We start from the raw sequence: 24,309 nt of genomic DNA, 5'->3' as shown, positions 1-24,309 counted from the left end.
AACAAGTTCACCAACATTATTTTACACTGCAGAATGTAGAAGGATAACCAAACAGTTTTACATGCTACAGTATGACATAACAAATGCAAACAGGAGATTATTTACATTGGGTGTGACAACCTTGTCCTCAGGGTGGTGTCTTTTTTTTTGGAAGAGGATGACAGAGAAGGCTACTAGTCAGATAAGACAGATAGTGACTTACTTGTTGTGGCAATTAAGTCACTTCAAAGGAAACAACGTGTTCTATGAAAAACATACTGTAGGATGCTTGTGTTCCTGTGAGAAAGAATTTATCAGTTGGTTTAAAAGACAACTTGATATTAGCCTATTGGCTCCATGTCTGACTTCTTCCTAATTCTCCAGCATTTCGTCTTTTTAACTACCCTTTCATAAATTATATAAAAAGGTAGTCAGACAAAAACATTACAAGCATGAATTTACCTCATAATGAATTGATAATTAAATTAATCATTAGATTAAAAAGAAACACATTAGGCCTAAATGCCTACTACTACTACTACTACTACTACTACTACTACTGGATGGAATGGCATCACCCTCGCATTGAAAAACATTCTATTTGTGAACATGTCAAATAGCGTGACAGTATATGTCTCCTTTGCTCAAATGGAAATAGCAACCATTATAAATATATCCTTTGTGTTTCTTAACAATGTTGGTATAACAAAGAGATTCACTGAAAAAACTATTTTCTCTTAACCAGGCATTTCCAGGTTGTGAAGACTGTCCATGCTGCTTTTGTTTATTCCCTAACGTATGCACTGTCGAACGATGGTCATGCACTTATAATAGCAGATCTATACGCTCACATCAGCTATTTTCGGCTTCACAATCTTATACATGGCAGCATGAGCTGTGATTGGTTTTGAGAGGACCTACATTCATAAATACAGACAAAGCCTGTTAAAGATGGCTTGGCCTTCGGCCACGCTGTATAATATTATCATGTGGCATTTTCAAATACATGTCTATGCTGTAGCTGCATCTACTCATCAGAGCACGGATGTGTTCTCTATTAAAAATGGCTGACATCATTCAAGATAGAATGTTGCAACTTGAGAGGATGGACTGAAGACCAGCCAGGTTGTTTTTCCACTGTAATTTGTCGTGCAGCAGGGAATGGGATGCTTCAGGAGATGAATTAATGAGCTGGTGTTGCAGCCACTAGGGAACAGCACGTGCAAAGCAAGCTGAGTCTTGCAGATACTGTAGCATCATGTACAGTCTTCTTGCCACATACAGACAGGGAAGACACTGCAACAGAATTACTCCTAATCATAATGTTTTAGGAGTTGACTGCATTGAGATTCCTCAAGCATTAGTTACATACAGACAAAACAAAATGAACAAAACTGTTAAATTGTTTTATTTGTATTAGAATTCACTATAGGGTAAACACTTTGTAAGCAATTCAACCCAATCTTGAATATTTTCATGTGAGATTGCAACATCACATTAAGAGGAAGCACATGAGAACCCAAGCTTAACTGTGAGCATTAGGTCTTTATACTCAACCACTCCACTATGGAGCAGCCCTACACTGCTTTTCCTTAACTGTGTGCTATTGTAATTTGGGGTAAAATATTGATTAATGTAGTGGTTTTCGTACTGCAAGGCAGCCCTGGCTGCTGCCACTGATGCTGTTCTAGGCTTATTGATTTAAATTGCCTTCTAAACCAATTACTAGCCTAGGCTGCCTTCAGCATGACAAGCATGTTTTTAAAGGGACACTATCAAAATGTTCAACTAACCCGAAATCCTAACCCCAATGTTACATTTTCCGTTATAACACTGATCAGATCACATCTTCTAGTTCGCTGTGTTTATGGCAAAAAAGGGATCTTGACTTCAGAAAATAGCTAGGCCAATGTTTGCAGGAATACAGAGAAAGGACAGGAATTGCATCGTTATTCCTATAGAGTAGACTATGATAATGATCAACTATGAACGGAAAAGCGTATCAAAAGATTGATAGTGTCCCTTTAAGTAGAGAAATGTTGAGGTCAGGGTTTTCCTGGCTTTCCATCAATAGAGCCCTCCCCTTCCTGTGAACCAAAGCCAGTGTCCTTGGAGCTGCTGCTTCCTGTTGGAGAGGGAACCACCTTTGTGCTTACTGGTGTTACAGTGCTCTCCTTCACACCAGCCTTCTGTGCTACAGTATCCTCCTTCTTTTGATCAGCCTTCCCCCTTCCCTCCACCTTCTTTTCCTTCAGTTCTGTGTCTTTGAGCCTTTTCTCTTCCTCTGTCACGTCTGCTATGTTGACCTTTCTGTCACGCGCACCTCCACCTGCCGTATTGGCTTCTAAAACCTGTTCACCTTCTCTACCCCCACCTTCGAGTCTTTCACCCTGACTTTTGTCTTTAACGTCAACCTTTTCCTCTACATCTGTTACCATACTTTTTTCTGTCCTCTCTTCGTTCACTATACCGTCTCTGTTTTTTTGTTTTTCAGGTGGCTCAATGCTTCCCGCTTTCTCCTTTTGCTCTTCGACCGCTACCGTTACCCTGCCTTCTTCCATTCTAACAACATCAGCGTCTGTGACCTGCTTGGATCCCTCTTCTCTGTCTCTGCCCACTTCAGCCTTCCCCCTCTTCTCTGCATCCACCTGCTCTGTTTTCTCATCTAATACATCCTGTTCTTCATCTACATGCTTGTCATGTGACACAGCTTCCTCCGTATGGTGCTGAAGAGGCAATTGTGCCTCCTCTCCCCTTTTACTGAAACCCCTGAAGTTGTTTTTTGCACCCATGATGTATTTGCCCAGAATGGAGGAGCCTTCTTTTGTGGATCCTTGCCGTGCAATGTGGCCTTCACCCACCAGAGTGTGCTTCAGCTGTTTGATGTCACCGTGTAGCCTGCCCATCACTTTGCCCAGCTCTGTGATCCGATTGCCAATATCTGAAATAATCATAGTAATCACAATGCAGCACTTGATGATGGAATGTCTTCCTATTTCTAACGCTGTTCAGGATTCAAGTCAGCCTTTTGTATTACAATGCTGTATTACATGGGTATTCAACGTTTTTCAGGTCAAGGACCCCTTAGCTGAGGAAGAGATGAAGCAGGGACCCCCACTACATATTGTATAAAATGTGTGTTGCAGATTAAACCTTTCCATAGATAGCTTCATAGACTTGTTTGACAGCACTGTGATCTGTGTATTTATCAGACATTTAAAACTCTCAGTACTTAGTAAACTTGACCCTAGGCTCCGTACTTGGTCTGCTCCTTTTCCATCTACACTGAGAATATAGGGATATAGGGTTCAAGTGGTTAATGTAAATAAAAGAAAAAGGTCCTATCACACAAAGATTTGGAAACCCCCTGTAGTAACTCTGAGGACCCCCTAGGGGTCCCGGACCCCCTGTTGAAGACCCCTGCTGTATTACTATGACTGTGTTGGACACAAAAGGTGACAACGCAGCCTGTGGTGTGAACCCTTGACCTCAAAACACATAAATAATAGTTTTCAATCTACAGTCTATCTATTATGTCTTTCATGCACTGCTGTTGTACTGGAAATACGGGTGTTTTATTGACCGAGGACATTTTTACATTATGTATAACTGTAATGTTTTTTATACACATTACAGAGGTTATAATCATATACCTTTTCTTTTGGTCTCCTCAAACTCACGGCGCGCTGATTCAATGTAGCGCTGAACCAGAGCCCCGACCACCTGCTGCCGGAATGTAGCCTGGCTTTCATCAGGACCGCATTCACCGGCACCGCCCTGAATACAGTAATATGACAGATAATATAAAACAGTGATTCTCAAACCTTTTTAATTTCAAGGACCCCAGTTTGGTATGCATTATGCCACAGAGCCCCACAACCATAAGGGTCTATTTTGTTCCTAATTCATTTAGTTGGGGAGTAGAAGCGTTTATCGAAAAAAGGAAATATAATTTTAGCATTCATTACACATTGTATTTGAGCAACAACAAAAAAACACTTACCATGGAAGCTATAGGGGGATAATCTGGCACCGACGACTTGCATTTACAGCAACAGCATATTCGCTTAAAGATAGCCCTTGAACACAAAATATAAATTAAATAAATACAAATATAAATTAATACGGTGCGTTCAGTAAAACACAAATCTCAACCAGGAGGCATAACCTAATGATATAGCGATGTGTGCAGTTACATTTCTACCTACAACCATGAAAGTGTAGTGTGGTCTGTGATTAACAGTTGTACATAATCTCTATTGTCTTCCTCCCTCTCTCTCATACACATTCATTGCCAAAATCTCTCCATCTTTTGTTCTGGGGCATGTGACGACAATGTTTTGGGGTTGTGGGCCTGTGGTATGAAAAGGCACGGGGCAATGGGCTTGTAAATCATAATATCCAAAGTATAAAATAGGGCTTAATAGGTTCATGTATGTTTGTTAATAATAATCTAAATCTGCAAAGTAACTAGTCACTAAAGCTATCAAATAATTGTAGTAGTAACAAGTACAATATTTACATCTGGGATGTAGTGGATTATTAGTATTGAAAAATGGAAATACTCAAGTAAAGTTCCTCAAAATCGGTGTTAAACTAAGTGTTATTTAAACACTATAAAATAGCGCTATTTACTGATAGTAAATATTGAAATAGAATGTTTTTTCAGTAACAGGGATGTTCCTGTCTGTCCAGCTCTTTATTAAACAGATAATACATTTTCAGGTCAGGGAACCAATTTCATCCCCGGGCTGTATCCTTGGCCCCCTGCTTTTTCCCTCTACACCAAATCTCTTGGTCAAAAATAGCCAATCTCCGAGCTCACAATGCATCACATTGCAATGCGCTTTGAGCTTTTAGATCGGTTATTTTTTCTGAATGTTCACCTATTTTAGCCATTTTATTGCCTAATATGAAAGGGACAGGGTTCAAGTGGTTAATAAAAAAAAGTGACATACTGTAGTTCAACTAGTTCAATTAAAAAAAAATATCGAAAATTGAGGTTCTTGGCCTGCTGACAGTGTGCGCAAGAAATTACACTGATTAGCCTAGTCTGCAAGACGGACACACAGACAGACACACAGGGCCAAATGCATTATCTCCTTGTGGAGATAATTAAACTGGCCGCAGAAAGATTTCTAATTATTAATTTCTAGAGAATGTTGTAAACATTTCTTACCGTAAGAGGTAATAGAACGCCTTTGGAGAAGGGATAATATTGAAGGGCACAGGCATAGTGAGACCATTTCGAAAGTAACTCAGATACAGCTTTGACCTGGCAAACTTCCACTCCACGTCTGCGTCATCCTGAGATCAAAACGACAAACACAGTGAACACCGTCTGCATGAATGCCTTGTGTGCAATATCAGACAAGGTTGTGCCACTGGATTAACGCCATCTACCACCTCACCTCGATCTTTTGGAAAGAGTTGGTGATCATAGCAATAAGCATGTTGAGCAGGACGATCACGATGACAAGGGTGTAGATGCCATACAGTATCCTGCCCACAAACTCTGCCACCACATAGCTGGGCATATCCACATAGTCCTGGTTGGCGACGCCAAACATGGTCCAGAACAGGAAGCGAAAGGTCTCGTTGAATCTACATGGGAAGGGTTGAAATGATTATCCTGATTAGCGTTAATCAATCTAACTGTTAATAATGATGAATTCTTTCAGTTGTTGACTCCTTATTTAATCTTGTTGCAGATGATGAACCCATTCTTACTACCATCGCCCTGGGGAAGTACTTGGGGGGAAGTTGGTGTTAAATGCAAAAACAGTTTAAAATGCATTACACTGTTTGTACAAAGAAATTGAGTTTTGTTTTCTGCAGAAAATGTATGGTAAACATTTGCGGGCTTCTTAAATGATAATTTTGTTATATCTTAAAACACCCACTGGCATCAGTGTTTGGTCAAAACAAACAAGACAAAGTGGGCCCTGACAATTTTCTCAGCTGCAGTGGAGTGTGTAATGAGCTCTCTGTAATGAACTGAAACACTGAAAATGATTCAGGATCATCTACAACTGTGGCAGCATTCTGAACAGAATAGAATTATCTCCACCCGCGGTCGTTCGCCCCTGTACGTGCGTGCGCCTGGAGCTACTCTCAGAAACTACTGAACGGATCAGCACCAGTAGGCCAAGGAAGTCACCTCACCCCAAAAGTTTTAAATTGGCCTCATGGTGGTGCTATGCCTGCTTTACGTTTTGGTCAATAGCTCTTGAACCATACAATTAAAAAAAGTCCCTGTATTCTTTGGTTCATGACACAACCGTATATTCCACACTCATTTCACATTGACAGATTTTTTTATATTCCATACCAATTGGCTATAACTAGCTTCCAAGGTCTGTGGAAGGAGCCTATTTGACAAAAAAAAATCTAAATTATGAATACATCAACCCCAGATTTGAATCACATATTGAGGGGCTTCTACACAACCCGAAGCCAATATTGATTTTATTTAGACCCATTAGGGGTTTCCACAAATGCAACAAATCTTTGTTGCAGAAACATGATTTCTTGATTTTGTATTATTATAGTTTGCAACAATTTTCACCAAATTAGGTACACATGATCTCGGCAGTTATGTGACAGTGAACGTCAAACAACCTTTTGATATTCCATACTGTTTTCCTATAATTGGCTTCCAAAATGTCCAAAACAAGACCTTTTTGTGCAGTCAAAAAACATGCTTTTTCACTTTTCCTATATTTGCCCATATTGTCTATTTTGTGATGTTTGTTGTTAGTTTTTTTTTGGGGGGGGGGGGTCAAATGCTTTGGATGATAATGTAATTATTATTTATGTTGTTTTTATCATTTTGAGTTAGAGCCATAGCTTTTTGAATAATTGAGTCTTGAACCTCTCTTACCTGCCAAGTCGTGGAGAGATGACATACGGAACATAGATATTGTTGATACCACAGAGGAAGGCTGTTCCAATGATCATCAGAATGAACATGAATCTGAATGAAAAGAAAGGTTGTAGTTTTTTCCCCCCATTTACTGTAACTGTGAGAGTAAAACAGTAATCTTCCTTTTATTCTTTATTTACTCTCATTCGTTAAATGAACATTTTACTGTGCAATATTATACAGTAGTATCATACCTCTATGAGTCACTGTCCAGTGTGTGTGTTTATTTATTCATCATACAGTGTTTCTTCTGTCTGATATTAAAGGGAATAGCACAAAACCTTTACATTGCCGTTAAGCCGGGTCTCTCACCTCATCATGTCGTCAATCATCTTCCCTATGGAGATCTGCAGCGTCCCCAGAGACTCATGGGCAGGCAGGATGTATGCCAGACGGGTGAAGCTCAGCATGCTGGTCACAGCAAACAAAACCTCTGCTATGAGTTGAGGGTCTTCCTGAAACCACTCCTCACGCCCTACAACACAGCATCACATGAGACCCATTCACATACAGTGACTTTCCAAAGCCATAGCGAGGTAGCCGGATAAACCCATTAAATCTATTCTCACCAGTTTGAGTGAAATAGATGCAGTCGTCATATAATGCTGTCATATTAGGAGCCAGAGGAGCCAGGCAGAGGAAGTGACCTTTGAGCATGATGAGCACACGTAATGTAAAGGAGGCGATGTACATGCTGAGCACCAACACGTCCAAGCAGTTCCACCAGTCCCAGAAGTAACTTCGCAGCCCTTCAAGAAACACCTCCTTGCACTCGTACCAGAAGAATCCTACATAGTGACATCATGGCACAACGTCATAGTATGATATAAGAGAAAAATGGTTGCTGCGTGAATATGGTCTATGGACACAAATAGTAGGAAGGTATTACAGTAGAAAGAGATTTGCCTACCAACAACCCACACCATGTGGAATGAGCTGTGCAGGATGTTCTGCTCACGTGAAGCGAATTTGTCTCGATATATTTCCATGGTTATCGACTCTCCGAGTAATGTGGTGAGAAACCACAAGTAAGACGCAGCGTGAAGGAGGAACTTGATTACAGGAATCTTAAGTATCTTTCCCATCTGGTGAACAAAAACATCAAGGTTGAGGAACACTGTCAACGGTAACGTATGCAATGTGCATTAATACCCCCTGTATCACAGCTCACTAGGAAATACACAAGAAAAAGAGCAACTGTTCTAAACAAACAAGCCATCACCAAAATGGTACTGTTTCATGACCTTTGACTTGGGTGCTATCCAGTAGATGAGGGAGAGGAGAGGCATGAAGAAAAAGATTCCCAAAGAGACCAGCAGCTTCCAGGCAGTTCTACTGCCCCTCCAGCCTGACAGGTTTCCACACCAGATAGATGATAACACCTGCTGGCAGATCGGATGGGCCACAAACTGCAGACAAAAACATGCAGTCACACAACCAAAAGCACAGGAGCGATGAAGTCACCAGACTATATTCCTCTGCCTCCATGCATGTGTGGCAGGGTACTGTAACCAGTGGCATCTGTACATGCGCGTGTGTGCAGTGTGTGTGTCTGTGTGTGTGCGTGTGAGAGAGAGAGAGAGAGAGAAATTGAGAACAGATGGGCAGATTTTCATTAAACTTGGTGGGAATAATCAGTAAGGTGGGGTACCTTACTGATGATTAACTTTAAGGTGAAAAGGGTCAACGGTCAAGGTCACAATCATGATGAGATAGACAGATTTTCATGAAAGTTAGTGGTAATGATCAGTAGGCTGCTCCAAAGACATGAAACTTTTTGACAAAAGATAATAAACAATAAAGGCCACGGTAACCATCAAGGTCAAGGACAAATTTGAGGACAAATTGACATCTTATATCAACAACGGAGGGATATATTACAATGTTGGTGCGGGTAGTGTTCGCGCTTCCAGGTCCCTTTTTTGAGATCCTCAAACCAAGCACTCCTGGCCATTCCAGAAGGTCAGTTAAATTCAAAAGGTTGCATGGCCTTCGCCTTCAGGGCCCCTACTCTTTGGAATGCCCTACCCCTGGAGATCAGGCTCACTGAGTCTGTCCCTCGGTTTAAATCCCTCCTTAAAACCCATTTTTATAGATTAGCTTTTAATCCCCACTCCTAGTCAATTATACTAGTCTATCTCCGCTGGTTTTTGCACCGGTATGAAAGTGATTTGTACCTGTGCATTCCTGCATTGTTTTCTGCATTGTTTTTAATAATTTTTTGTTACCGTTTTCTTTTCTTGTTTTCTTTGTGAAGCACTTTGTAACCCAGTTTTGAGAGGTGCTATATAAATAAAGTTTTTTTTTTTTTATTTATTTATTTTAATTAAAAAATGTATGTCGACATTTGCTTTGTGGTTTCTTAATATACACTTCATATATACTTAATATTTCTTTCTACCTGCTTGTGGTTGTATTTCACAGCAAGTCGAAGACGTGACAGGGTGGGTATACCCTTTTCAAAAGCCTGCTCCACAGCATCGTCGCTTGTGAGCCCATAGCTGTTCAGAATGGTTGTCACCTCACTCTGGTTGCGACACATTCCCAGCAATTCCACAGCGAACTCCTCGCAGACCAGCTCCAGGGCCAGATATTCAGGCTTAGGAAAGAGGTACCACAACATAATCATCAAATACTCACAGTATTTCTAAATGCCCAAAACTCAATCCATGCAAGGAAACAGGTTTTTAAAACAATGTCAGACCTTAAACTCTGGTTCCTTCTTGGCGAGCATGCGCAGCTCCTTGCTGAGGGTAAAAGCATTGAGCATGGCGTCTTCAGACGTGATGCACAGATAGGCACGGCTGGCGATGCCACGGTAGGTGTTGATGCGGGATAAAGAGAATTTTAGCAGATCGTACTGCCGGCCATTTCGACACTCCAGACAGTCACAGGAGATCTTGTGTGGCAATGGGATGGAGTGGCCTTTTTTGGTGAGCATGGTGACTATCTCATACAGGTCCTTCTGGCAGGCTAAGGTCAGAGGGGTCACCCCAGGGGCAAACTGGGAATTGTCAATAGAGCTGTCAAAGATAGCCAGAGAGAAGGACCGCACATCCACCTTGTTGCCTTTCTCCAGGTCTAGTCGGTCCAGCAGACGCTTTACCACTCTGGGCTGATTGGTGTCTACAGCAACTAGCAGTGCTTCGTGGATCTGACGGAAGTCAAACTTGACCCCCTGCAGGAGTGCAACCATGGCATCCTCGATGCCCAGACGGATGGACAGGTTGAGTGCCTCCCTCCATAGTCGGTCTTCAGAGTCATCCAGCTGGCGGATGATGCCATCACCAGTCTGCAGCAGTATACCGATCCTATCCACTTTCCCTTCCTGGATGGCGATGATGAGTTCCGGAGGGAACATCATCTTCTTGTTCACAATCTCGCGCCATTCTTCTGGCTGGAAATAACAAGGAAGCACAAAGGACAATATTTTGTGTCTACTGTCACATTGAATCAACAAATTGAACATTTGATATTAACGGCAACTTCCAATGAAAGTAAGTCATTGTTGTTAACAAATGACATGTACAAAATCTCAATTTTATTGGTAATCAAAGGTGAAACATTGGGCATAATCAAGTGATGCATTTTATGACATTCTAATATATATTTGATATATAAGGAAAACTATAAATGAATGTCATTAATTCCTGAGTTATTCATTTAAAATGTAAGTACTTACTCATTCATTAAAAAAAACTGCTGGAATATGCTGGATATGCAGATTATGACAAAAGCATAGCTCATCAATATCAATTAATGGTATTGTATAAATAAATATGCTTACCGATAGGTTTTCCATTGACAATTAACAGTACAGATCCGAGTGTTGTTTTCCTAAACTTAAAACAGCATCACTCAGCTGAGCAGATGAAACTATCAGCGGGTTATCACCAACTAAACACTATGGAGCACTGTGTTCATGCGCTAGTCGCTGACTGTTCAGACAATGGAATCACACCCACAAACCAAATAACACATAGTCAATCCCAGGGGCCAGGGCCAATTAAAATGTAACCGTGTGTTTCACGCTTGGCCTGGCCCCTCAACTCAAACAGGATTCATCTCTGCCCTTCCCAAAGGAAACACTTGACGATACAATTAAGGTAGCTGTTACCATCTCAGCAGCAGCTGCCGTTATTCCCCAGAGGAGTTGGGAAATACGTTTTATTTCACAATGGTGAAATAAACAAGGAGCGGGCACTATTTTAAATCTTTCAGGTTTGTTCGGGCCAGCACAAGTGATGCACATTGCCCATAGCCTCTGTTGGAACACCAAGCTTAGATTAGGACTTCTGTTGGACTGCATTCACAATCAAAGAACTACAACAGCAGTATAACAGTAAGACATCAATGACAGCTGATATGAAACACATAAAGCATTGGGTTTCACATTTTATTTACAAATATAAAGTTAGGCAACAACACAGGTAAAATATTATTGAAGTTATAGTGAATGCTGTATCTTTCACAACTTCCAACTGATGAGATTCGTGATTTTCAACTCATCAACTAATAAATCCCAAATATGGTCTGCATGTAGGCGATAGCAAAAGAAAATAACTGGGCCTGTTGTTGTGGATTAGCAAAAAAACAACATGCATGTAGCATCCTCCCTCTGCAATCAAGTACCAGATAACTATGACAAATAGAAATTAAAATTAATTTCCTAAGAATTATTTATTACATTCTTCAAACTGCTACTTCAATAAAAATGAACATGTTTTATTTATTTTAAAACTCTTACATATTAAGCACATTTAAAGGAATATTTCACTTTGGTAAAATATCTTAACTACCTACGTTTCTTTTTCTTCTTTTTTACAATATCACTTCTTCAAATTCTTGTTCAAATGGACAAAATAAGAAAACTGTTTCAACAGCCAACCCACATTTTAGACAAAAACCTAAGTAAACTTAGCCAATAAGTTAGAAACTTTACTGGTTACTGGGAGACTTCTTGTGTCCGTTATGAATACTAAAACAATAAACATTACACCAAAGTGAATAACTAATAACAATGTAACTGAACGCATTAACTGAATGAGAATGCATTCAAGAAATTACAAGAGGACTTTTGACTTTGTCCCTGACAGAGTTCATGAACAGTCAACCACAAACAGATAAGTGTAGATCACTAGAGCATCATAGCCACTAATTTTGATTAGTGTTTAGCTTATTGTTATGGCTACCGAAAGCCTAAACATTAGCAGTGACAGTGGTGGAGGTCGACTGGTCTTGAACAACAGACATAGGCAATTTAAAATGAGAACATTCTTCCAAAGTGAAATATCACACTAAAGATAAACTGATTTGAAGAGTACATCATCACCAACAGAGCCTGATAGGTGATGTACTTTGAGGAACATAATCATGACTGGAACATTTGAGATTAGTTATTATGCCAGTCAAAAACCGGTAAGTCAGCAGTTCCAACGACACAAGAGGGATGACTATGATAAAAGAACAAACAGAGCAAGAGAACATTCCTGAAATAAGTGAAAATAATTTCTCACATAATATTCACAAATTAAAGTTAATCTAAAACATGGTCAGCCATGGAAACTCCAACACCGCAAATCCAATGAATGAATGGTAAAAAAAACAAAAAGCCTTGCTCAATTAAAACACTGTATGAGTATGTACTGTGTGATTATGCATAAACAAAACAGTTCTCTATATACACATATTGCTCTGCAAAAGAAAATTGCTCACAGAAACACTTCAAGTTTTAACTAAAATCTACACCAAATTTTTTTTTTCTTCCTATTTTTTCACTTCACTTCATGGGAAGACACAAAGAAACCAGGGTTTATGTTGTGGTAAACAGTACTGTGAATGTCAGGTCAGTGAGGACAAGGTCACTCCTTCCTCGATTCAGCGTCCTCTTTCATTTTCTGCTCCTGCATGCGACTTCGAGTGGAACCTAATTGAAAATATATCATCGTTAAATTAGACATACAGATGTCCCTAGACGTACATCCAAAGGACAGACCATAATGGTGCTAGTGACAGAAATTAGATTAAGATCAAATTATGGCCTCTAGTTTGATGGTGGTAATGACAGTGTTTATCAACAGCGGAATTTATGGGTTTGAAACCGTGACACAGCAGCAGAATCAGTACATTAATGTAGAACCATGCCATTTTACTTCAAGTGTTCACATAGGAGTCAAGTTTGACGTTTCATTTATGTTGACACTCAAACTTGAACTTAAGGAATCATGCTTGTACCTACCTCTAAAGAGGATGCAGTTGCACCCAAAATAATGCAAATACTATGAATTGGTTTCAGGCTTTTTGCACAGCTACTATTACTACATGCAATGGTACTAGGACAACCCACCACACAAAAACAAATACATTTATTTTATTCTGATAACTATACTGTAGGTCTGTGTGCCCTAACCAATCTAGGTGGTTAGATGGTTAGAGGGTTAGATGTTTGTAATAGGCATTAGTCATCCAACATGCACATTGTCAGTGGAATATTGCTGATACACCTACATTAGGATTTAAGTGTTCTTGTTTTAATCTTTGGACGTTGTAAATGTGCTCTATAAATAAAGTTGGAGTTGAGGAACAGCAGCTCACAAAACACTGCACTGGGTACAGCAGTTCCCAGCAGAGGGCACCAGTTTACCACCCTAAAACTAGAGTTCTTTATCTCTAAGACAGTTTTCACTTACTAATCTCTGCAAGCTTCTTGTTCATTGTAGAATCTCCACCAGTTTTGCTGTAAAAATAAATAAATAATAAGTCAGCAATACAGTATATATAATAATATATAAACATTATTTTACTTCACTAACATAAACCTCTTGAGAATGAGAATTTCTGCATGTACAATAATGTGGGCACAGAGTAAAAAAAAATAAGAAGTTTTCTTTAATGTAACTCAGTGACCAGGTTTCCACTTCCGCCACTCTAACTTGTGGAGTGCCCCAAGGTTACATTTCTTTATACAGAAGTTGCTTTCCCGTGGCAATATTATACATAGACACCAATGTTATGCATTGCAGACAATATACAATTGTATCTTCCAGTGAAGCCCAATAACCATACAAATGTGTCCCGTTTAATTAATTGTCTGGGAGATATTGAAGACTGGAAACAAGACATGAAATTCTGGCCCAGATCACTTGAATTCTCAAATTTAGTCATTACTTGGTTCTTTATTGAACAATGTCAGGTCTGTTGCCAAAAAATTGGTGTGTTATTTGATCACAGCCTAAACTTTGAGAGCCACATTCATTCAGACCTTCATTATCACTTAAGGAATATCTCCAGGGGCAGATACATTTTGAGTTTTCATACAGACTTTTATTTTTTCGCACCCTGACTATTGCAATGGTGTTTAACATGTCTTAAGAAAAAAGAAAAAAAAGGTCGACCAAAAAACACCTGGAGGCGGGATCTCCAGGCAGACTAAGATACACCTGGTATCTCTTGAGGTCCCTAGTAACTATTTAAGCAAAGAAACCCCTTAATGGCTCCAAATTCTACAGAATGCTGCTGCTATACCTTTAACTAAATATTATAAGGATAAGAGAACATAATACTCCTATTTTAACTTTTCTACACTTATTTTACTGATTACTTTTAAGGCACTTCATGGCCTGGCCCCTAATTACTACATTTAACCCTTATGAGCTTACTCGAGTTGAGTTGACTGTGCTGTCAGAACACCTCCACTCTTCAAAGACAAGCCTGAGGAGTTTTTATTTTCTTACTTTCTATTTTATTTTATTTATATTATTTATATTATTTTTTGTTTCATGAAGAGCACTTTGTGACTGCTTTAATAAGTGCTTTATAAATGTATAATAATAATTATTATTATTATAAATATAGTAGCCAAGGTTGTACAAGTGTTAGGTGCATAGAACCAAAAATAATGACCTATTTATCATTCACAGTCACTGTACCGCTCTGTACACATAACAATACTTTGCGGAAAAGAACTGGGGAGTGTTGTTCCATAAACAACAATGAAGACCACATCACAAGCAACGTGGGGGGGGAGTTTGTGCCTTGATCAACAACAACTGGTGCAAAGATGTTAAAATCCTAGATAGTCACTGCTCACCAGACCTTGAACTTTTAATCATAGCCTGCCGTCCTTTCTACCTACCACGCGACTTCAGCATTGTGATTGTAGCCGTTGTTTACATTCATCCTGGAGCTAATAAGGACACAGCTATGAGGGAATTACACCAGGCGATCAGTGCACAAGAAAATCGCCACCCGGACTGCGCAGTCATCTGCCTAGGCGACTTCAATCGGACAGACTTAAAAAAGGTCTTTCCCAAATTCCACCAGCATGTCGCCTGCAGTACCCGTGGTGACAATATTCTTGACCACTGCTACACGCCCTTCAAGGATGGATACAAAGCTCTCCGCCGCCCACCGCTAGGAAGCTCTGACCACGACGCCATCCAGCTGCTACCTGCCTACAAACAGAGGCTAAAAAGGGAGCCGGTCGTTGAGAAGGAAATCCGAATCTGGTCTGAGGACACAGACGCTATGCTACAATCCTGCTTCTACCAGACTGACTGGGGGATGTTTAAGAACTCCGCTGGGAATAACATCAACAAACTCTCAGACTCAGTCACTGGCTTTATCAGTAAGTGCATAGATGACAGTGTCCCAAAAAAGACAGTTCGGATCTATCCCAATCAGAAACCATGGATGGACAGCGGAGTACGTGCACATCTGCATGAACGGGATGCTGGTTTCAAATCTGGCGACGTGGAAACGCGCAACACGACGCGCGCGGCCCTAAACAGCGCCATCAGGAAGGCGAAAAAGGCCTACACAAAAAAGATGCAAGACAAACTCAGCAATGGCGACATCAGGAGCACATGGCAGGCGGTACACACCTTGACAGACTGCAAAACAAGAACCAGAAGCGAGGTGAACCCGCCTGCCTCCCTCCCCAACGAACTGAACACTTTCTACGGCCGGCTTGAGATCAGCTCCAACCGCGGCAGCCAAGCGGGGCCATCAGCAGCACCAGCAGAGGAGAACCCTCTAACCATCTCGGAGAGAGAAGTGCGTACAGCCTTCACACGGGTCAACATCCACAAGGCAGCCGGACCTGATGGGATTCCAGGCCGGGTCCTTAAGACATGTGCAGACCAGCTGGCGGGTGTCTTCGCTGACATCTTTAACCTCTCCCTCTCCCTGGCTGTGGTCCCTGCAGGGTTCAAAATGTCAACCATTGTGCCCATTCCCAAAAAGTGACATGCCTGAACGACTGGAGACCTGTTGCTCTCACCCCGATCGTCAGCAAGTGTTTCGAGAAACTGGTGAGGGAATACATCAGCTCCACGCTACCTGCCTCGCTGGATCTGTGGCAGTATGCATACCGCAAAAACAGATCCACCGACGACGCTATTGCCATGGCTCTCCACACCGTCCTCTCGCACATGGACAACAAGCTGCTGAAGGACAAATATGTACGTATGCTGTTCGTGGACTACAGCTCAGCATTCAACACCATTGTCCCAGCAATACTTGACAAAAAGCTCAGAGACCTAGGGCTACACCCAAGCATGTGCGACTGGATACAGGACTTCTTGTCCAACCGACATCAGGTGGTGAGAATGGGCAGCATCACATCCGACCCCCTGACCCTCAACACCGGAGCACCCCAGGGATGCGTGCTGAGCCCTCTCCTCTACTCCCTGTACACGTATGACTGCATAGCCACACATGTCTCCAACACCATCATAAAGTACGCGGACGACACGACAGTGATAGGCCGAATCGTCAACAACGACGAGTCTGACTACAGAGAGGAGATCAAATCACTGGCACGCTGGTGCCGGGAGAACAACCTCTCTCTTAACGTCGACAAGACCAAAGAACTGATCGTGGACTTCAGGAGGCCGCGGAGAGACCATGCGCCCATCCTCATCGACGGTGCTGCAGTGGAAAGGGTCAGCGAGTTCAAGTTCCTCGGAGTACACATCGAGGAGGACCTCAAATGGGAGACGCACTCCACACACGTGAGGAAAAAGGCTCAGCAGCGATTGTACTGGCTCCGCCGCCTGAAGAAGCTCGGAGTAGGACGTCGCATCCTCAGGCTGTACTACAACAGTTCTGTTGAAGGCATCCTAACAGGCTGTGTCACGGCCTGGTACGGGAACTGCACTGCCCGAGAAAAGATCAGCCTACAACGAGTAGTGCGATCGGCAGAGCGGATAATGGGAATCGAGCTCCCAGCGCTCCAGGAACTGTACAAAAAGCGGTGCGTGGTCAAAGCCAAGCGCATCATCAAGGACAAGCACCACCCAAGTCACAGACTGTTCAACCCCCTACAACGACCGCGACCGGGCAAGGGGCTCTACCGCAGTATCAAGAGTTCCACCACCAGGTTCTGGTGTAGTTTCAATCCGGCTGCTGTCAGAATGCTGAATGGGGCATAAGCCTGAATGAGGCATAGGCCTTGTTCAGCAGCCTGACAACAGGCGGCGCAGACTTTTCTGGCTCTTCCTGAACACACCTGTGGATTATACCAGGGACAATGACTTGGACTTTAGCCCCCCCTCGGACACACCTGTGGACTACACCAGGTACAAATGACTTTTTGTTGCACTCCCTCATGGAGCTACTTGCGGATTATACTAGGGTCAGTCCACTCTAGGTGGACACGCACTGACCTTTTGCACCTTAATCCCTTGTATAACGCACTGACTTTTTTATTGTGCTCCTTTTCCTCTAAGCACCTTAACGTCCATTGTCTATCATGCACAGTATAAGTATAACATGCACAGTATACAATACATTGCTGCTATGCTCAGGCACCTTAGTTTAGTTTTTGTAATTTGTAAATATGTAGATAACTTGTCTGGCCTTCTGTTGCTCTCTTGTTTTGATCTCCTTCCCACTTGCCCCCCACCCTCTTCTTCTCCCCCCCCCTCTTCTTTCTATGGAAACTAACGTTGCGATGGGAACGATGTACAAAAAAGAATTTCACCCACTTTTTTACCTTGTAAACCTGTGATGTGACAATAAAACTGATTCTTCTGACAAAGCACCAGTGAGCATGCAGGCAGGTAAGCCATGAGACCATTTGTAACCAACCTGCCATCAGCTTCATCCTGGCCTTCCATGTCGAATCGTAGCTTTTTCAGGGGCTTGGGGGAGGCGCAAAGGTCCAATTTCCTCTTGAAGGAGCGGTCACCGCTGCTCACCATCTGGTTGATCTTCTGGAACCTATTGGACAGCTGCAAGTGGAAAAACAAAACACAAATGAAAAACAATGGAAGGACATGATTGTCTTATCAAAGCAGGTCAATATAAGAACTGTAGGATGCAGTTGTTTAGTATGTTGCAGAATACACATAATAGGCACGTACCCCAAAAGTTTCACCAATCGATACCAGCATTCTGAAAAGACAAAAACAAACACTGGTTAATAAAATGACCGGGAATTAAGTTAATTTCAGAGGATATAATTTACTGTGATTATATTGGCAGTATTTATATCAATGGGTTCAAAAGTGATGTGGCACAGTGGTAAAGTAGCTGCCCACCACCGCGGAGTCTGGGGGTTCGAATCCACCGGCTTTGTCGAGCGTCTATTCGAACACAATTGGCCCGTGTTTGGGGGGAGGGAAGCCGGGCGGGGAGGGTGATATTTGTACTACACATACTCCTACGGGCTGGGCCGGCACCTGTCAGCGGGGAGTGTTGAGCAGGAGGAGTAGGACAAAGGCTCTGAGTCCTCCCGGTGGGGGGTTCTCACTGGCAGGTGAGCCAGTAGTATACAACAGCAGTGACAACACACAGAAATGTGTGTGGGGAGGAATCAATTGTCATAACGACTAAATTGGAGAGAAACTCTTGGCCTGGGCCGCAGCGTGGCGGTCCAGGCACCATAGGCTGCAACGCCAGCCTGACAGCGTGTCGCGGGTTCGAGTCCCGATCCCGACGACCCTTGCTGTGTGTCACTCCCCATCTCTCTCCCCATTTCCTGTCAATTTAATGTTCTATGAATAAAGGCATAAAAAAGCCCCAAAAAAACAAATCTTTAAATTGGAGAGAAAAGGGGAAGGAAAAAAAACGTGATGTACTGACCTGGAGCGAGGCGTCATGATCCCTGGGGACATGCGTGGGCTTTTCATGGGGGAGATGTACACATTATTGCTTCCGGGCACACGTAGAGGGGAACTGGGGAACTTATTATAGGGGCTCCGTGGTATTTGTGGGATTGGAGAGAGGGTAGGGGGCTAGAACAACAAAACAAGGATATAATGTTGATTAATTTTATTCCGACTTTGTCTTCATATTAGTACAATTATTATCATGGTCACTTGGTTTCTCATATTCTCTCACCCTGGTGGAAGCGTACTGCAGGATGTTGGTTTTCAGCTTTTGCATGAACACCTGGTTGTAGAAGACGATGATGGAGTCGTAGTGGCCCTCGGAGATCAACACATGCTTAAAGGTCTGCAACAGAGACATTATGTCGACACGGTCAAACGACTTTCACACACATCTATTTGATTCTTAAGTGCAAAGAATACCTCCCAGCCTGTGGGGTAAGTCATGGTTCAATCATTGCCTCACCTCCTGATGGGTGTTAGGCATGTTCTTGTAAGCCGTGACGATGGTCTTGAAGCGCAGGTCCACGTTCTTCACTTTACAGATGGCGTACATGGCTGACATCATCAACTAGAAGAACAGGAGGAACAGTGGTTAGGGAAATGGTGGTAACGGAGGGAGAGAAGGAGGAAGGGAAAGAGAAAGAAAGTGAGAAGCCAAAATATAGATTATGTATACAGATTTCTTTTAAACGGCATATCCTTGCTGTCGGGCAAAAGTCATGTATGTCTAAAACCGGTACTTTTCAAGAAAGTAAAAAATAACTGTGTTACAATGGATCCAATGTAGGTATTATTTAGTAACAAGCTCTTGTTCATACTTTTCATGGGTTAAATATTTATAAAATCCAGACAGAATTTGTAGGCATGTCATTATACAGTAGATGTAAAAAAAAAAAAAAAGCTGATCTACAAACTCGCAATGTATCACAACGAGCGTGTAGATCGGCTAATTTGGCTATTTTGTACGGCAATGTATAAAATAGGATTAAAGATGACCAATAACATTAATTCATGAAAAAACGTAGAAAGATAAGATGGTAAAACGTTTCTGCCCGACCGCGACGATATGAAGGTTAGGAGTGGTTCTGGTTACCTGGTCAAGGTGGCGGTCTTTCATGAGTTCATATTCATGCTGCAGCGTGTGTTGGAACAATGTCCACATGATGGGCTCCAGTTCAGGATGAGAGGACAGCAAGTAGGAGCACAGCATTTTAAGCCTCATGTAGGCCAGTCGGTACACTACAGGTAGATGGAAACACAAGAGAAACAATGAGACACAATAACTTCAGGACCTACAGTAGTGCTTCTTCCACCATAATAACTACTGTTGAAACACTTTTTAAGCATGTTTCTACTGTGTGGCTCTGCAAGAGGCTATGAAGGCAGCTCTCCTACTGGATAATACCGTCAGGAGAAGGCGTGCTCTACTCAAGGGGAGTCTTGAGGAGCAGTCTCTTGAGTTTAACTGGGTGCAGATTCTTGAGGATACATACATTAAAGGATTAACCGCACTCTCTTCAGTTATATTCTTGATTTATTTTAGATGAACAGCCGCAGCAGACAGTCTATCTAGATAAACGGACGCATTTCGGCACGTCGGCCTTCCTCAGCGTTTCAAACTAGAATACATCAAACAGGAAGTGACATATATAGCTATGTGATAATGTACAGCTGATTCTCATTGGTGAATATAATTCACTCACAATTCATAATACAAATGTTTACCTTAATAAGCATTATACATAGTATTTGTATTTTAAAGATTTTTAAAACTCTTCTTTACTCTTCTTAAAACATTCTTTGATAGTGCTCGTCTGTGCCCCTCTCACCTCTCGCTGCCCTGACTATATAAAAAACCCAGTTGTACTCGCTACTCTTAAAATCTGGAACCAGTTCAGAAAACACTTTAGGCTTCAGACAGCCTCGTCATACAGCCCGATTTGCAACAACCATCTGTTTAAACCCTCCAGCTCAGACGCAGCCTTCAACCTATGGAGAGAGAGAGGTTTGACCTGTTTCTCTTGCCTCCTTCGAAGCTCTCCGCACCAAGTTTAATTTACCCCACTCCCACCTGTTTCATTACTTTCAGGCTTGCGACTACGCCCATACCCACTTTACACCCTTTCCCCAGTCCCCAACAGGGTCAGCGGTTAGTCAAATACTTTCTCTTCCAAAAGCACAAGGCGGGATCTCGACCCTATACGACATCATATCATCACTGAAAGTGTTATCGCTCGTGGGGGTCAGAGGTAAATGGGAAACGGAGCTTGAGTTTGACCTGGCAGATGTACAGTGGGAAGAGGCAGTCTTCAGGGTCAATAATACATCCTCATGTGCTCGCTTAAGCCTAATCCAGTTCAAAATCTTGCACAGGGTTCATTTTACAAAAGCCAAACTAAGCAACCTTTTCCCAGGAACGAGCGACGCCTGTGACAGGTGTGGCTTGTCACCTGCCAACCATACCCACATGTTCTTCTCCTGTCCCAAGCTGGCCGAGTTCTGGTCTTGTTTCTTCGACACGCTAGGCAAAGCCCTAAATATCAACCTAGACCCTTGCCCCTTGGTAGCCATCTTTGGGGTGCCCCACACACTTGCTGGTTTCTCCAGGAAGGAACTAGACGTTCTAGCCTTTGCCTCACTCATTGCCCGTAGACGTATCCTCCTGCACTGGAAAGGCTCAAACCCACCATCCACCACTTCCTGGCTCAAGGACTTAATGTCATTCCTATCATCGGAAAAGGTAAAATACTCTCTAAGAGGCTCAACTGCCACTTTTTATGACAGATGGCAACCACTTATCTCATTCATAAACACCCTCACGTCCCTATACACCGGTATGTGAGTATGTATATATATATGTATATATACGTGTATACGTGTATATATATGTATATCTACTTCTGTTTTGTCTGCGTAAAACTTTGTACTGTTTTGTTTTGTTTTTTGTTTTTGTTTTGGTTAGTCTTTTGTTGTCCCTGGTCTTGTCATGTCCCATAAAAGCAAAAAAAAGAATCATGGTGATATGTTAACACCGTTAACCATCCTTTCTTTCTCTGTACCACCTGTTTCACCAATAAAAGATATATAATAAAAAAATAAAATAAAATAAAAACATTCTTTAAGAATCTTTCCTAAACTTTCCTAAACTAATAGCACAAAATGTAAAATATTATGATGTTTTGATATTATCGTTCTAAATGTTCAATAATGATAATGTGTTCCTGCAGTTCTACAAACAGCCAACCAGTTCAAGAATTAGCATAAGCTATAACCTTTGTTTTTTATGAAATATTGAAGACCATTAGGGTTTTATACTTCTGAACATGCATTCTATTGCTAATTTGACCAATTCAAATACTCTTTCATCTTAACCACTTGAACCCAAGCATTCCTAGTCTGTGAAAATAGCAGATCTACAGGCTCACAACGTTTCACAACAAGACGTGTTGTAAGCTTGTAGATCTGATTTTTCGGTGAAGAGATTTGGTAGAGAGAGAAATACTCGCAGACTTAATATAACCCTGGAGGACCCCAGTCAACTAAATATATAGGTTTAAATATAAATGATTGTCTGTTTATTACTGTAGGGCTTGACTTTACCAGGGTTATGCCTTATTTATACTTGGTTTCGCTGTTTTTTGAGGTGGTAACAGATAAGACAATAATATTGCAGATGTTCAGGCACTTCATTGGATCATTGGATGTTTCATAGTGTTAGGTAAAATTACTGCTTGGTGGTGAGTATGGAAATAGAAATATAGAGAGCTACTGCTCTCAACGCTAATTTTACACCGACACCACTTGAAAATGTCTAAGAAACTAGTGGGATGGACAAAGGGGAAATGAAACTGGGGATTTCAACAACTTTTAAACAGCCACTCTGTGGTTAAAGACCACAACCCTGGGTAGTTGACTCATACCCTGGGTAGTTGACTCATACTTAAAACTCGTGAGAATCGTGTCATGGATTCATATTTTGAATTAAGCCAACATATTTTTCCCACATCATCCTTCACATCTCCATAAATGTATTCATTGCAATATATGTTTGCTTTCAATTAAATTTAAATATTTGAATTACATTATAGCACAGAGAGTCAATCACAGACTGCAGCGGAGAACCGCTTAGAGTTTTTATGAACATTTATGGCCATAGTGAAGTGAAGGGGGCAATGATAATATTTCACTTGTCTACATATCGGTTTTGAAAATGAAAGTTGGATGGTTATCATAGGTTATGTCAGTTATGTTAAACATCGGTTTAACATCAGTTATGTTAAATGAAAGGTGTCAGGACACAGAGCAAACTGAAAACAACTAACAAACCCATTTGTTCAATACAATGATGTCAACCAAGTCGACAGCAAACTAGTGATGAGAACCCAAGCAGAGGCTTACACTTTTTGTAGAAGAGGCTGAGCGAGTTAGATCTAGGGTGTCGGGGGGTCTGGCTGGCCACCTGGGAGGCAGGTTGGGTAGAAACCTGAGAGGCAGATTGAGAACTGGGCAGAGTCGGAAACTCAGGAGGAGCGACGGGATAGTGGCTTGGACGAATGGGGGAAAGGTATCTGTACGGGCAAGAGAAAGAATCCAATGAGCACTTAAAGTGTGAGTTATTAGTAAGCAGACAAGCCACAACCATTTGAAAATGAAAATGTGCAATGTTGTAGTGCCTCTTTTACAGACTTTGTTGCATGTACAAGCGTGACATGTTATGTATAATGGTGTGGAACGGTGGACTCACAAGTCAGCTGCAGTGTGGTTGTGCTGAAGAGGTTGGTTAAAGGTGGCAGGGGGCTCAACCTGTTCTGCTGGCCCTTCCTCCTGTGCCTGTCTCAGCAGTTCAAACAGAGGGGAGTCCTGTGGAAAAGAAATTACCAACATTGGTCACATTTAACATCTGTCACAAAAATTCTTTAAGTGCACCTAATACACAATATGGAAACTGATTGGGGAGATATGATTTGAGACAACTGAGGAGGTTGATCGAGGGCACATGGTTTGTGTTGTCTATACTTGAACTGTTCCTAGACCCAGATTCAACAACAAGGAACATGGCAGGCTAACAACATTCCAGGAATTCACTGCTCAGATAATTTACAAATGCGCCCTTAATATTTACATCTCTATGAAACCCAAGATCCAGTGGCTACATGTAAACACATGACTAACAATACCTTTTGGACTTCACATTTGTTGATGTAAGGAGTAGCACTCCCTGTCTTAGATCATATGATTATACAGTCAGGTAGAGGGTGTGCTCAAGTAGCTACCTATATTGACTAAAAC

The 24,309-nt window shown here is 41.8% G+C and overlaps 2 protein-coding genes across 2 annotated transcripts in view; both read right to left on the bottom strand.

Annotated features, from left to right (window-relative positions):
- Window positions 1–2,024: 2,024 nt before the first annotated feature.
- On the bottom strand, window positions 2,025–10,706 carry LOC308090741 (short transient receptor potential channel 2-like; the record flags this gene model as incomplete). The annotated part of the gene is made up of 13 exons (XM_080436005.1): window positions 2,025–2,920; window positions 3,633–3,756; window positions 3,983–4,058; window positions 5,159–5,286; window positions 5,391–5,583; window positions 6,863–6,955; window positions 7,217–7,379; window positions 7,474–7,692; window positions 7,815–7,989; window positions 8,149–8,313; window positions 9,306–9,503; window positions 9,609–10,301; window positions 10,692–10,706. The coding sequence occupies 13 exons, from the start codon at window positions 10,704–10,706 to the stop codon at window positions 2,025–2,027; spliced, it is 3,138 nt and encodes a 1,045-aa protein (XP_080292131.1).
- A 563-nt stretch (window positions 10,707–11,269) lies between these two features.
- The window catches only part of rb1 (retinoblastoma 1), a 32,676-nt gene continuing 19,636 nt past the window's right edge, over window positions 11,270–24,309 (bottom strand). The window contains exons 18-27 of the mRNA XM_080436467.1: window positions 23,765–23,880; window positions 23,419–23,588; window positions 20,114–20,259; window positions 19,484–19,588; window positions 19,250–19,363; window positions 18,992–19,143; window positions 18,271–18,301; window positions 17,996–18,138; window positions 13,594–13,640; window positions 11,270–12,830 (exon numbers count right to left, since the gene is read on the bottom strand). Of these exons, the coding sequence (XP_080292593.1) occupies window positions 12,766–12,830; window positions 13,594–13,640; window positions 17,996–18,138; window positions 18,271–18,301; window positions 18,992–19,143; window positions 19,250–19,363; window positions 19,484–19,588; window positions 20,114–20,259; window positions 23,419–23,588; window positions 23,765–23,880 (1,089 nt within the window). The 3' untranslated portion in view covers window positions 11,270–12,765. The remainder of the gene's footprint in view (window positions 12,831–13,593; window positions 13,641–17,995; window positions 18,139–18,270; window positions 18,302–18,991; window positions 19,144–19,249; window positions 19,364–19,483; window positions 19,589–20,113; window positions 20,260–23,418; window positions 23,589–23,764; window positions 23,881–24,309) is intronic.

This window comes from Gymnoscopelus braueri (assembly GCF_963280865.1).
Source record: "Gymnoscopelus braueri genome assembly, chromosome: 8".
NCBI lineage: Eukaryota > Metazoa > Chordata > Actinopteri > Myctophiformes > Myctophidae > Gymnoscopelus > Gymnoscopelus braueri.
This window is presented reverse-complemented; position numbering and strand designations above follow the sequence as displayed.